Raw genomic sequence first — 13,915 nt, forward strand, 5'->3', positions numbered from 1 at the left:
TGGTTAGAGGGCACGTCCTGAAACCTCACTCCTGTGATGGGGGATGGGGTAAACGGAGTGGAAGGGGAGTAGGGATCTGTCAATCGCTGGCCTCAGGTTTCCAGGGTCCTGGGTCATCTGTCATCGGGTCAGGGGAGTCTCCCCGAGAGGAAGCAGTATCCTGGTGCCTGAGGATGTTGCTCCACTGTCCTGCACCAAGGGGCTAACTGGGAGAAGTGGTGGTTCGTCTCTTTTGCCTCCAGATGTGTTGCTGTTTCTCGTTATGCTCCATCTCAACCAGACACTTGTTCAAATGAAAACCGTACAGTGTGTATCTGAGCTTTGAACAGAAACAAGAAAAAACAACAAACACAACCTAGCCTGCCTCACCCTCCCTCTGCAACGCCCTTCTCCTCCTGTTGGTTTCCAGCTTTTCAGACAATGGAAGGCAGCATTCAGTCTTCAAGAGCTTATTCAGCTGCCAAGTGTCCGTGTGCTGTGTCGGACAGCACTGGGAAATGCCCCCGAGCAGCCGTCCACTGGGATGCTCAGGCTAGGGTGGAGCGAACCCATGGCTTATCTCCCAGGGTCCTGTCAACTCCTGACCCCTGCGTTCCTCTCTGTTCTTTCCCCACTTGCATCTAACAAATCACCCGGCGAATCACCCCATCAGCCATCATTTGTTTTTAACGCAGAGGACCCTGCCCTCCAATCCTACTCCCCAGGGTGGGGACCAGTATCCACATCCTTGCCCATCAGGTGCAGCTGTCCAGGGAACAGACCTAAATATCTGACTGGGTTTGCTTTCTTCAGCTGCCGGCTCTCACCATTCCCACTGCTTTCACTAACTCTGAGCCCGCATATCCTAACGGTCTTTTATCTTGCACAGTTTTCCAGTGGTAAGTGCACTGTTTGCTTTACGATCCACGGTCCAAGTGGCCGCTTCCACAGGGGCTTACTTGGAGCATAACTTGAGTGGGCCGTGTCTGTCTGCCTGGCTGGCCAAGATGTTTTCAGTGTTTCTTTCTTTTCTTTTTTTTAATAATATTTTATTGATTTTTTACAGAGAGGAAGGGAGAGGGATAGAGAGCTAGAAACATCGACCCGCTGCCTCTTGCACACCCCCTACTGGGGATGTGCCCGCAACCAAGGTACATGCCGTTGACCGGAATCGAACCTGGGACGTGTTAGTCTGCAGGCCAACGCTCTATCCATTGAGACAAACCGGTTTCGGCTGTTTTCAGTGTTTCAATGGCATAATCCCCTCTCGCTTGTTTTAACAGTGTCTGGCTCCGGCTGGAACTGCGGCGTCACGGCGCTGATCAGCAGCGCGCAGAAGCCCACGGGCATCGCGGACGTGTACAGCAAGTTCCGCCCCGTGAAGCGCGTGTCCCCGCTCAAACACCAGCCAGAGACCCTGGACAACAACGAGAGCGATGACCAGAAGAACCAGAAGGCGGAGTACCAGAAAGGGGGCGACCCCGACGCAGACCCCCAAGCCGAAGAGCTCAGCCCCGGAGGAGGAGGAGAGAGAGAGGGCGGCCCCCAGGGTAAATGCGCAGAGCCCGGTGCCTTGCTGGGCGAGCTGGAGCACTACGACCTGGACATGGACGAGATCCTGGACGTGCCTTACATTAAGTCCACCCAGCAGCTCGCCCCTTTCCCCAAGGTGACTGCAGAAAAAAGAATGCTGGGCTTGTGCACAACCATCAACGGCCTTTCTGGCAAAGTCTCCGCCGCGGCAGGAAATGCTGAGACCTCGCCGCCGTCCAACACAACCCCGTTCTGCGTCCTGTCCCCCGTGAAAAGCCCTCTCGTCAGAAAAGCGTCCTCCGGCCTCCGCGACCAGCCGAAGCTCTCCCCCGAAGACCCCGAGAGCTCGCCGCCGCTGGCCAAGGGTGGCTCTGCCTATGAGCCTGAGAGCCAGAGCAAGACCTTCGGCGATGCCCACGGCCGGAGCGGCGGCGTGGAGAGGCCCCTGCCTGACTGCCAGCTCAGGGCCTTCCACCGGCAGGCCTCCCCGGCAGCGGAGCCCAAACTGGAAGAGCAGGTGGGCGGCCTGAGCTGGACCAGCTCCCCAGGCCCCGAAGAGCGGAGTGAGTGCCTGCAAAAAGTAAAAAGCATCTTGAACATCGTTAAAGAAGGACAGATATCTCTCCTGGTAAGTATGATCTCATTCGGCATCCGTAGGAGTCATTCAGAGACTAGTGTGGCAGCTCTGTTCCTTAGTAACAGAATGAAGATGAATTGGTTCTCATTCTTCTTCTTCTTTTTTTTAATGTATCTTTATTGTTGAAAGTATTATAGATGTCTCCTTTCTTTCCCCGACTGACCCCCTCCACCCTGGACCCACCCCCGACCCAGGCCTTCACCACACTACTGTCTGTGTCCATGGTTGATGCAGTGTTTACTTGTGGTTTTAGTTAGGTGGTTTGACTGTAGAGTTTTAAAATAAAAAGGAGGTTAAGACAGGGAAAAACAAAGGACTAGAGAGGGAGTGTTGTTTCACTTTAAGTTTGCATAAATGCAACTGGAATCAGGACACTTAATCTAATACAAAAACAAAAGAGAGGAGCCCAGCACTTTCTCTAGCTTGAATCTTAATGTCTTTCTTTTGCTTTCCAATGGTTTCCAATGCTCTCACTCACATGTTTGTGGGGATGTCGGTTTCTTGCCGAAGGTGGACCTGCCAGATACGTGAACACAGGGTCTTCTGTTTTATCCTGATTATTATTCCGGAGCGCTGGACTAGGATGCTTGAAAGCATTTGCAGATAGATGCTTACCCTCGAGCTTGATTGCCCTCTGAGCCACATGGGGCTGTGACTAGTTCCAGCTCTGCGTGTCCAGGGAGTGTGAAGAAGCTTTTCTAACGACTCTAGACACGGAGCAACATGATGTAAGAAAAGTCTGTTCTGCTTCGGCTCAGGGAGCTGAACTGAAATCACACTCCATCTGCCTGCATTGTTCTTTTCTGGCTTCCAGACTTGGATGGAACAGTAGCAAGCCTGGGCTAGTACAGCGATGCTAATTGAAGTCTCATTCAGGAAAATCATCACATCTTGGCAGTGTGATTCTACTTAGGCTACAACCATGGATAGATAAGTACAGTGTGTTCGCTGTATTTATCACAAATCTTATTGTTGTAATGGGATGATATGATTGAATAATTTTACTAAATGAAGTAATACTTTTTTTTTCCCCTCCTGAAAATGTCTTTTCCATTTCTCTTGGCCCTTCTTCTCTATTTCTCTTTGGTTCATTTCTTTCTTTTGTCCTTCCCATGTTTCCCAAATGATGAACACCTCTCCATGTCACAAACGCTCTTTGTTGACCAGTTTATACTCCGGGGATGAACTTCACCGGAGGTGAGAAAACCAAAGGCAGGCAGCCTCCCAGTGCCCCCGGAACAAGTCTACGGACGAACGTGTCTAGACTCCAGAGGGACCCCTGGGAGCTCTAGTCGCAGCAGCCACCAGGTAGCAGGCAGTCAAAGCCAGTTCTCCAGGGTTCAAGGCAAAGCAGATGGTTGAGAGATATAGTTCATCCTTCCAACAAATGTACAGCAGGGAACATAGCACAACCTGGCCTCAGGCCGTAGCAGTGAGTGGAAGAGACAGACAGAGAACCTGCCAGGTACTATAAATGTCATCACAGTGGTTTCCAGGCCAGCCTGGAACCTCCCCAAGCTCGCGACCTATCCCTGTCACCATGTCTCACGCGAAAATAAGTCTCTTGAGCTTTTATGTTCTAAAGCATACTATAGCAACGTAATGGAAAAGCATTAGCATTAATAGCAAGGAATTCTGACTTATCAGGCTCCAATGGCTGTCACCAGAGCTCCTGGAAGCTCTTCTCTTCTTCCCAGAGTGTCTCGTTTGGATCTATTGACCTGGGTTTTTCTCATCTTCCTGTTTGGACAGCCACACCTAGCTGCTGACAATCTAGACAAAATTCATGACGAAAGTGGAAACAATCTCTTACACATTGCGGCGTCGCAGGGCCACGCAGAGTGCCTGCAGCACCTCACTTCTCTGATGGGAGAAGATTGCCTCAACGAGCGGAATGCAGAGAAGCTGACTCCCGCAGGCCTGGCCATCAAGGTCAGTGGTTGGGGGCTGGGCTCTCCACGGCTAAAAGTTAGATTTCTGTTTCTTAAGATTCCTAGTGAGCTAAAGTGCTGGGATGGAGAGGGAGAGAAGAGTGATATACCAAGCAAACAGCAAGTGAACATATTCTGTTTAAGAGCGTAATCATTTCACTCCTGATCTGCTTTGAGATTTTGAGATTTTGCATTCCAATTTACTGTGCAATGAGGGTGAGCTTCAAACCAGCTAGTAAAGAGAAAGGGCAATGGTCTCTTGCATTGCTGAGAACCTCTGTTTAGACTCTGAACTGTATTGGATCTATTGGAGGCTGTTTTATTTTTCCCCTGTTGTGAGTATAATGAGTAAGACAAAGAGGTAGTAGCCTTCAGGAGTATTTCAGACAATGAAATGGGCTTCTCACAGATCACATCCAAAGCTTAGGTGTCTTCAGGATCAGGAGTTGTTTGTAATATCAGTGCCGAGTGTGCATTTAGTTCCTGCAAAACATAGTAGGTTCTGTGTCAAAACTACACACATTAATGCCAACTGCGACAGAGTTAAACCCTAGAAACTGTGATACAGGAAGACATGGTCTTTTATAGCCTTGCAGTGAGCACCACATCACTAGGAGGTTAGCTATTAAACTAAAATTACTTTTAAGGACTTTGGCAAATAAATGTGGAATTCAGTCATATTTATTAAGAAGCTAGAAATGAAGTTTAGGGAAATATAATACATCTTGTGCTTTTGCACATGTACTTTACTTAATAATGTCTTCTAAAAGCTGAATAATCATAATTTTTATTAATGGAATTATATTGAAATTTATTAGGGAAACTTGCTAGTTAAAGAAATATACTTATGAAATCACTAAAGATCATATAAGATTTAAAAGCAAGCCATTCCTGTCTTACTCCTAATATATCTTTATGCAAATCTAATTTTTATACCTTTATTTACCATTTTAGTAAAGTCATATATTAAAAGTTGTTTTCTGTTTTATTTAGTTTTACCCAATTATCAGGTATTATTTTAAAGATAGTGTAAAAAATAATTTTTTTGGTAAATCTATAAGCTCAGTGAATATCATTTTTCTTTAGTTGTGAGTGATACTATATCAAATCAAAAGCTGACCTGCAGGCAACCATCACGAAGAAAGAGAAATCAAATGTGAAGCCAAGGTTCAGCATAGTTGAGTTCAACAATATGTACTAAGTCCATTGGGTAGTGTGTTAGGTGATGGTAATAAAAATTTGAATGAGACATAATCCCTTTTCTTAAGAAGGGGATAGCCCTGTGGATAAGGTGGGTACACTATCAGTAATTTAAGTGTAGATGGAAAATTCAAAATCTAGCCCATTGTCAGAGTCCTGTGGGAAGATAGGAGTTGGGTCTGGTCCTCAATGGGTACATGCCAGTGACGAATAAAATATTCTTGCAATGCCAATGAACATTGACATTAGAACACTATATGTTTTAGTGTTTGTAAATTATTTATAACTTCTAATATATAGTTTTCCTGACTCATGCTAGATTATTGGATATATTCTAACTATACAGTTGGAAGAAAAATGTTTTCTTAATTTATATGGCCCAGTCCTGTTTTGTAAAAAGGTACATAAGGAACTTAATGGTCATTAAGCCAACCCTAGACATAAACTCTCTCTGTGGCATCCATAGTAAGTGCTATTCTTTCTTGAACTCTTCCAGTCAACATAGTATTGCCATCACACAATCAGTAGGCAAAACCTAGCACTTTTGTTTGTTTTAATGAAGAACACATACAAACCCATAAGACTCAAAAGCTTTTATAGATTTGGAGCCCCAGGCTTTTCATGCTTTTCTTCTGGACAATGATTTGAGAAACGGAAGTTTTCTTTCATGCCTTCATTCAACCTAGATTTCACAAAAGCAGTAAATACAAATATTTTATAACCAGTGCCACCCTCTTTAGAAATCTGTCTTGACATATGTCCTACTTCAGTGTATTCAGTGGAGTTGGGAGACATGAATGCAGAGAGAATCCTAAGAAATCTTCATTTTCTGTTTTAGGACCTTTTTTTGAACACCAGTAACAGGGTGGTGGTGTTTCACCTCATTAAGCACAGTTCTGACAGCCCTGCTGTCATTCAAGCAAACAAACTTGGTAAAATGGGCAGAAGTTGCTCACATAATATGACTTGAAGCAGACAGGAAACAGAGTCAGAGATAGGGTATCAAATAAAAAGATTACCTGAGAGGGGGGAAAGGGAGCTTTGAAGAAATACCAAGGCTTAAGAACAGCTCTCTCCCACTCGTAAACTCCTTAAATGGAACATCATAAATTCTTGCCACTTACATGCAGAATTTATTGAGTGTTTTCTGGGGGACCGAACACTAGATACTACAGGAATTCAGAGCATTACTGAGGGCCCTTTGGAAAGAAAATTTCTATAAGGTGAAAGCATTGTGTTTTCTAAAATGGGACTAAGAAATTATTTTAGGAGCTAAACAGACTGGGAATGACATTATTTTAATTACTTGTTCTCATTCAGTCCCTCTGATGAAGCTATAATAGAAAATGTTGGTTTGGTGAGAAAAATTACTTCAACCAACTGACATTCCTTTATAACATACCGTGAGTGGCTCCAGGCTCAGAGACCAGCAGGCAAAAAGCTCCCACTAGAATTTAATAACATTTTTTGTTTTCTTGGTATTTCTATTTGTGGCAAGTGATATTACTTTCAAACTCATAGTATTGATATATTTATTTTTGCCCTGTTTAAAGGTTGCATTCTTAAATAAGTCTACCTACTAGGCATGTAACAAAGCATTCTACCCCAACAACAGCAGAATTCTTCTCAAGTGCACATTAAACATTTTCCAGAATAAACCATATGTTAGACCATAAAACAGGTCTCAATAAATTTAAAATGATTAAAATCATATGAAGTATGTTCCTTAACCATAATGGAATGCAATTAGGAATCAATAACAGACAGAATTTTGGAATATTCACAAGTATATGGAATTAACTCTAAAATAATCATTGTATCAAAGAAGAAATTACAAGGGAACTTGAAAAATAATTGGAGATGAATGAAAATGCATCATTAAGGAGCTAAAGCAGTGCTTAAATGGGAAATTTATAGCTATAAATGTCTGTGTTAAAGAAAAAGAAAAAAGATCTCAAATCAATAGCCTAACATTCTACCTTAGAGAACTAGAAAAAGAAAAGCGAACTAAATTCAAAGCAAACATAAGGAAGCAGATAAAAATATCCAAGTGGAAATAAATGAAATAGAGAATAGAAAAACAATAGAGAAAATCATCAAAACAAAATTTAGCTCTATGAAAAGATCAAAAAAAATTAATAAACCTTTAGTTAGACCAAGAAAAAATACCCAAATAATTAAAATCAGAAATGCTGCCTCTTATTTCTGTGTTCTGTGTAAATACCAGTTTATAGAAACTGTCTTGCCTAGTAGATGCTCAATATGGTTCCCATTCCTTTCTTCATCCAGAGGGAATGAACACATTATATCAGTGTGATTTTTTTAAAAAAAAATCCTGGTAGAAAACACTAGGCAATGTTCAAATTATATAACTTAAGGAAAGTCGGTAATGAAGGATTTATATATAAGAGGAGGGTGGGTAGGGTGTAGGGAGCCCACAATATCTGAGGGTCACAACCAGAGCACAGTTACCACCCCAGAGCCCGAAGGGACTGGGGAAGGACCTGAGATGGAGAGGGCTGCATAGAAGACTGGATGCCCTTTGACCTTTGACTGGTAGAGGGATTCAGCCAGCCAATGACAACCCCATAAAAGAGTAACGGGAGCCAGGAGCAGAGGGAACCTCAAACTCACTCTCCTTTCTTGGTCTCTTACTACAACTCTCCACCAATCAAACCCAGCCAGAAGCCAGGGGGCATGGGAGCCAATACATTCAGATTAGTGTCCCCGGGCAGCCAGGAGGGCAGAGAAGGGAGGCAATAGATGTGAATGAGGCACCAGAAAGGTGTTCAGTAATCCCCCAGTTGGTTATGCTAGATATTTCAATGGCAGGAATACACTCTGCATGTGTATAGTTGTGAGATGACTACTTGAAACTCTATAGCAGTAAATGAAGAATGATTCCTTCCTCTGTCTTGTTTTTAGAATAGACTTCCCTGAGCTCATGCCACAATAGCTCTTTATTCCTGTGCTAGGTCCCACGCCATGCAAACCAGGGAGGCAGCTGGATTTCTCATTTGTCTTACAGAGTGTCTCAGAGAGCACTTTGATAGTATAAGGTGGCAAGTGTCGTATGCTTAGTAAACTGACGTGCTTCGACTCATTTGATCTCCACGGTACATTTATGAGGTGGTTACTACTCACCCTGCTGTTTCACAGAGGAGAAAATTGAGTATCAGAGAGGTGAAGTAGCTTGATCAAGTCTTGTAACTAAGTGGTAAATTAAGGGTCTTAGTCACTAGGTTATATAGATCACAACTGCACTCCCGGTTCGCACAGCGTGGGACCTCACACAGGAGAAAAGAACTCTGATGGGCACGAGTCAGGGAAGCCTTCAGGGAAGGTAGCACTGGGGCCAGTGGACTGAGATTACTTTGTCTTTCTTTAGTTTGTTGATGAGTATACAAAATGTGATGTATGCATGTAATGGAATACTCCTCGGCAATAAAAAGGAATGAATTATTAATATAAGCAGTAGCTTGAATGAATCTCAGAAGCATCATGCTGAATGAAAGAAGCCAGATGCAATAGAGATAGAATTTTATGGTGACAGAAACCATACCAGAGGTTGCCTAGGGCAAAGGTGAGGGGTGATGAGAACAAAAGGCTAGCAGAAATGTTTTGGGGTAGGATGATGGAAATGTTCTAATCTTGATTGGAGTTGTAGATACAAGTGAGTATGTAATGCCAAAATTTATCAAACTGTATATTTTAAAAGGGTATATTTTATAGTGTACAGATTATACCTCAATATAATGATTTTAAAATAACTGATGAAAATTATGAAAATGTGCCTAAATAAATTCTATAGTTTATTTAGACCAGAGCCACATGTGAGAAATATAATAGGTGGTATACCTATGTTGTAAATAAATTAAGTCTGATACAGAAGTAAAAACTAACTTTCTTTCTTCTTCCCTTTTTTCTAAAATCTAGAATGGTCAGTTAGAGTGCGTGCGCTGGATGGTGAGTGAAACGGAAGCCATTGCAGAACTGAGTTGTTCTAAGGATTTTCCAAGCCTTATTCATTATGCAGGTGGCTTTGGCCAGGTATGAAGAATTTTTAATTATCAGATTTATAAGCAATCATATTCACTATAAAATTTAATGAAAAAAAGTTCTAAAACAACTTAAAATTCCATAGTAGGATATTAGATAAATAATGAAGCTATATTCATATGATGAAATTTTATAGGAAAATGTCCATTATATAATATTTAAGTTAAAATTTATGATACAAAACTGTTCCTATAATTGGGTACCAAATTTGAACTTTGGGAAGAGAGAGAAAGAAAAATAGGTAATAAGACTAGAAAAAAACTTGTGTCACTGTTATTTATAGTAGTGGAATTACATGTGGCTTTTTTTTTTCTTTTGTATTTTTAAGTATTTTCCAAATTTTTTACAATAAACACATTTAACTTCTATCAAAAATAAAGCTAATAATTATTTTCTTTTTAATGATTAGAGAGAGAGAGAGAGATTTATTCCACTTATCCATGCATGTATTGATTGCTTCTTGTATGTGTCCTGACTAGAGATTGAATCCATAACCCTGGTATATTGGGACAATGTTCTAACCAACTGAGCTCAAAATATGATATTCTTGAACCCAAAATTAAGAAAAAAATATTTAGTAAGACATTGATCAAGGAAGCCCCCCTCTATTAAAAATGAACAAGCATGCTTACTAGATGAGTCTCAGTGACAGTTTCTACAGTAGGAAATCCCAGTGTGAGTAATTGATATACACAGATCACAATCCAGTGCATGGAGTGAAAAATCATCACTAACTCCCTTGGAGGGAATGAATATAAATTATCTTTTAAAAAAAGTTGGACCACAAAATGCCAATCTCAGTCTTTAAAAAATAAATAAAGTCAGCACTATATTAAAATAGATTCAATCATATTTGTTTGTGGCAAAGAAAATTGCTTCTCATGCATATAACTGTATCCCCTTTGGCTTCATAAACTTTCCCCAGTGGCAGTAAATTGTGGTATTGTCAACAGGAGATTATGCTTTTGCAAGCATGACAATCTCAAGTTCAGAACATTGACTTGGAGAATATTACTGCAGTCTTTTTTTTTTTTTAGTGGGAGTCTTTGTGACTTCAATTAAAAAATGTATTAATATGTACTGTTTTCCATATGTTACCAGGCACCATGCCATTGGAGTTTGTGTACATTATCTACTTATTCCTTAAAACAACCCTGTTAGGTCATGCTTTTATCCCCACTCTATAGAGGAGACTGAACAAAAGACAGCTAAGTAGCTTGCCCAGGTCTCATGGCTTGTAGTCCTCTGACTTTGGGGCTAGGCTCTGTTTTGTCTCTCTGTAATTTGTAAAACTCACTCACAGTGACATTGATTTAGCTGCAGCAATAATTTTTACCATTTTATCTAACAGTACTTTGTGATATATGGGGTACCTGATGCAGCCCACTGAAGAAGTGAGCACCTGTACTAAGTTTAGGAAATGAAGAAAAGAGCAGGAAGAACATTTAAAATTTGTAGAAGCCACTGTCTTTGAGAGGATTACTCCGCTTTTTGTGTGTATTGTACAGCCACGGTATCCTACAAACAACCATAACAGTTAATAAGCATTTGCTAATTAATAAGCATTCCCTCCCCATTTGGTTGGTTTATACTGGCAATGAACAGAAGACAATTTTTCAAATGACCAAAAGAATTTAATCACTGCTAATCTTCAGAAATAGTTTTCAGTATAAAACAGAATTTAATTTATTCTCAAATTGTTAGAATAATTGTTTTATGTTCCTGATTTTATGTGCTTATATAAAGTCTAACAAGGAATTTTGATATGAGAGGAAAGGCTGCCTGCACTTTTGGTCAAGTTTGCCAGAGAAAAGGAGGAAAGGATCGCATGGCTGTTCTGAGACTCTAAGTAAATAATTGAGCATCCGGCCTTCTTTGTCTTGGGAAATGTTGCTTATATATGCCAGTTTCCCTGCTCAACTCTCACAGCAGGTTTCTCATAATTTGGAAGCTATTGGGACAGAACAATAAGAGTGCCCTTTCTGTGACTAGTTGAGGGATAGCGTGGCTTACTTGGCTGAACGAGAGGAAAAGATGGAAATTACTGACCTGTGTGAAGAGCAGTGTCAAACATTTGCTTCATGCTAATATCAATCTTCAGGTTGTTATTTCAAGCTGATAAGCATTTTTAATGACCTCAAGTACGGCTCTGAGCAGGGCAGCCCAGCAGTGCCCTCGGGAGAGCATTCCTACCCGACGGGAAAATGGAGAAACCCATTAGATCCGTGAATTCTGTCCAGCCATCCTACATCGCCACAGCGACTTATATAACAGATAACCTGCAGAGATGCTGAACTTGGAACTGTGACAAGGCTAATATTTTCTCAAGGAAGACTGTTATTGAACAGTTTTCTAATGGATTCAGCACATGCAAGTTTTTCTACATCAAGCAGGCACTTGAGTGTGCTCTGGTTTTGTTTCCTTAGTAAATACCTCTGAAAAGGATAGTACAGAGGAAAATTCCTCTCCTGGTTTATTTTGGTTGCCCTCTGCCCCATAGAGATTCTTAAAGAATGGGCTCCATTTGACTCCCAATTCGTGTCCTTTTTCTTATAAAAATTTACTGTTAAAGACTCCAGTACCACAGGTAGGCAGCAGTTTTGTTTGTTTGTTTGTTTGTTTGTTTGTTTGAATATATTTTATTGATTTTTTTTTTTTTACAGAGAGGAAGAGAGAGGGATAGAGAGTTAGAAACATTGATGAGAGAGAATCATTGATCTTCTGCCTCTTGCACACCCCATACTGGGGATGTGCCTGCAACTAAGGTACATGCCCTTGACTGGAATTGAGCCCAGGACCTTTCAGTCCGCAGGCTGACACTCCATCCACTGAGCCAAACCGGTTTCAGTTAGGCAGCAGTTTTGAGTGGTGTCCGGCAGTGATAGAGTTTTGGGTGATGGGAATTGATTTTCCTCATCTTGACACATGAAGTCTCAGAGGGTGCAATTATTTCATTGCCTGATTGTACCCAGCAGAGCCAGCCCAGGGAGCGTGAAGGTGAGAGCCTCAGGGAGGCTCGGGAATGAGTGGGGTTGTCCTTGGAGAGACCTGCTCTGCTGACCCTGGAGAGAGATGTTGCTAATGTAACAGTTGAGACTGAATTGTCTCAAGTCAAGGCTACCGCCTGTGTAAGTCTGGCTGATTTATTCGCACATGAAGGTTCAGATGGTCTCATCCAGCAAAGCTCTCGCCCTCAGCTGCTGGGGCTTCAGCTGTTTTGCATTGGTCGCTGTTTCAGTGGGCTGTACGTTCACCTTCAAGCCTGTGAACATTTAGTTTCTGAAGCATTCACATGACTTTTAGTCAAGAGATTCTGCTGCAAGAACAACCTTCCTCATAGCAATGGGCATTTACCAAGAATACCTTTGTCCACACTCTGGTGTTCATTTTTCTATTTCATTGTTTGCCCTGATGCAGATTTGGGTGGGTGGGGGCATGGGCACTTTTTAAAATGCCCATGGTCATGAACAGTGATAGGCATGCTGGTAAAGGGGGAATGCTTCGACAGGCTGTGTTCCTGTTTTTCCACAATTTACTTTTAAAAGGGGAAGTATTCCTTTGACTTCATTGCTTTTCACCATCATGGGGAAGAAATAAGTAAACACACTGAGAGTACTGTGATTGCAGATGAAAGCAAAACAGAGAAATCTTTGATTAGCGTGAGCATCCATTTGCTCTCCAAGGACTGATCTGAGAAAAATCATAACCAACACAGAGCCCCATGAACCTACAGACTGACCATGATTTCCGGGGCTCAAAGGGTGCAAAGCGAGCATACTTTTCTGGAGCCAGGGCTCATGGGCATTGAGCAGTTGTGAATTTTCATACTCAGAAGTCAGAAAACAGAGTTATGGAGAACATTGATTCCTGAGTCAAGTGTCTGTGTTTAAACCTTAGCCTTACCACTTACTAGCTCAATGGCCTTGATACTTTTTTTTTTTTAAGAAAAGGTCTCCCTGGACCCCAGTTTCTTCATCTTTAAAATGGAGATAATAGCCCTTATTGGTTTGCTTAATGGTTAGAGCCTCGGCCCGAGGACTGGAAGGGTCAAGGATTTGATTCCAGTCAAAGGACATGCACCTGGTTTGCAGGTTCGATCCCCAGCCCTGGTCAAGGCACCTGTGGGAGGAAACCAATTATAATCAATCGATGTGCCTCTCTCACATCCATGTTTTTCCATCTTTCTCTTTCCCTTCATCCCTCCTCCTTCTTTTCTTCCCTCCCTTCCTCCTTTCCTTTCACACTCCCTAAAAATAAATGGAAAAAAATATCCTCAAGTGAAGATTTTTTCAAAAAAATTGAGATAATAGATGTTTTCTCACAGGGTTGCTCTGGGGACTAAATGAATAAAGCCCCATGAAGCTCTGCCCATTGTGGACATATACTAGACACTAGATAAATGTTGGCTATTATGATTAGATGGCTTCCAATTTATTATTTTTATTGTTATCAATATTTAGTTTATTTCACCATAAGTAAAATATAAGAAAAATTTAGCAAAGAATCATTCAGTCCTTAATCAATTCTTAGATGTACTTCCCCCCCCCCCATTTTACTATCTCTAGATTCTACATTT

At 41.6% G+C, this 13,915-nt stretch overlaps 1 protein-coding gene across 6 annotated transcripts in view; it reads left to right on the forward strand.

Annotated features, from left to right (window-relative positions):
- Positions 1-13,915, forward strand: part of SNCAIP (synuclein alpha interacting protein) — a 138,609-nt gene that overhangs the window by 102,664 nt on the left and 22,030 nt on the right. For all 6 annotated transcript variants that reach the window (XM_084882037.1, XM_084882035.1, XM_084882039.1 and 3 more), the window contains exons 4-6: positions 1,263-2,140; positions 3,902-4,081; positions 9,217-9,330. In XM_084882037.1, coding sequence (XP_084738163.1) covers positions 1,263-2,140; positions 3,902-4,081; positions 9,217-9,330 — 1,172 coding nt within the window. The remainder of the gene's footprint in view (positions 1-1,262; positions 2,141-3,901; positions 4,082-9,216; positions 9,331-13,915) is intronic.

The sequence above is a fragment of the Pipistrellus hanaki genome (assembly GCF_964339955.1).
Source record: "Pipistrellus hanaki genome assembly, chromosome: 4".
NCBI lineage: Eukaryota > Metazoa > Chordata > Mammalia > Chiroptera > Vespertilionidae > Pipistrellus > Pipistrellus hanaki.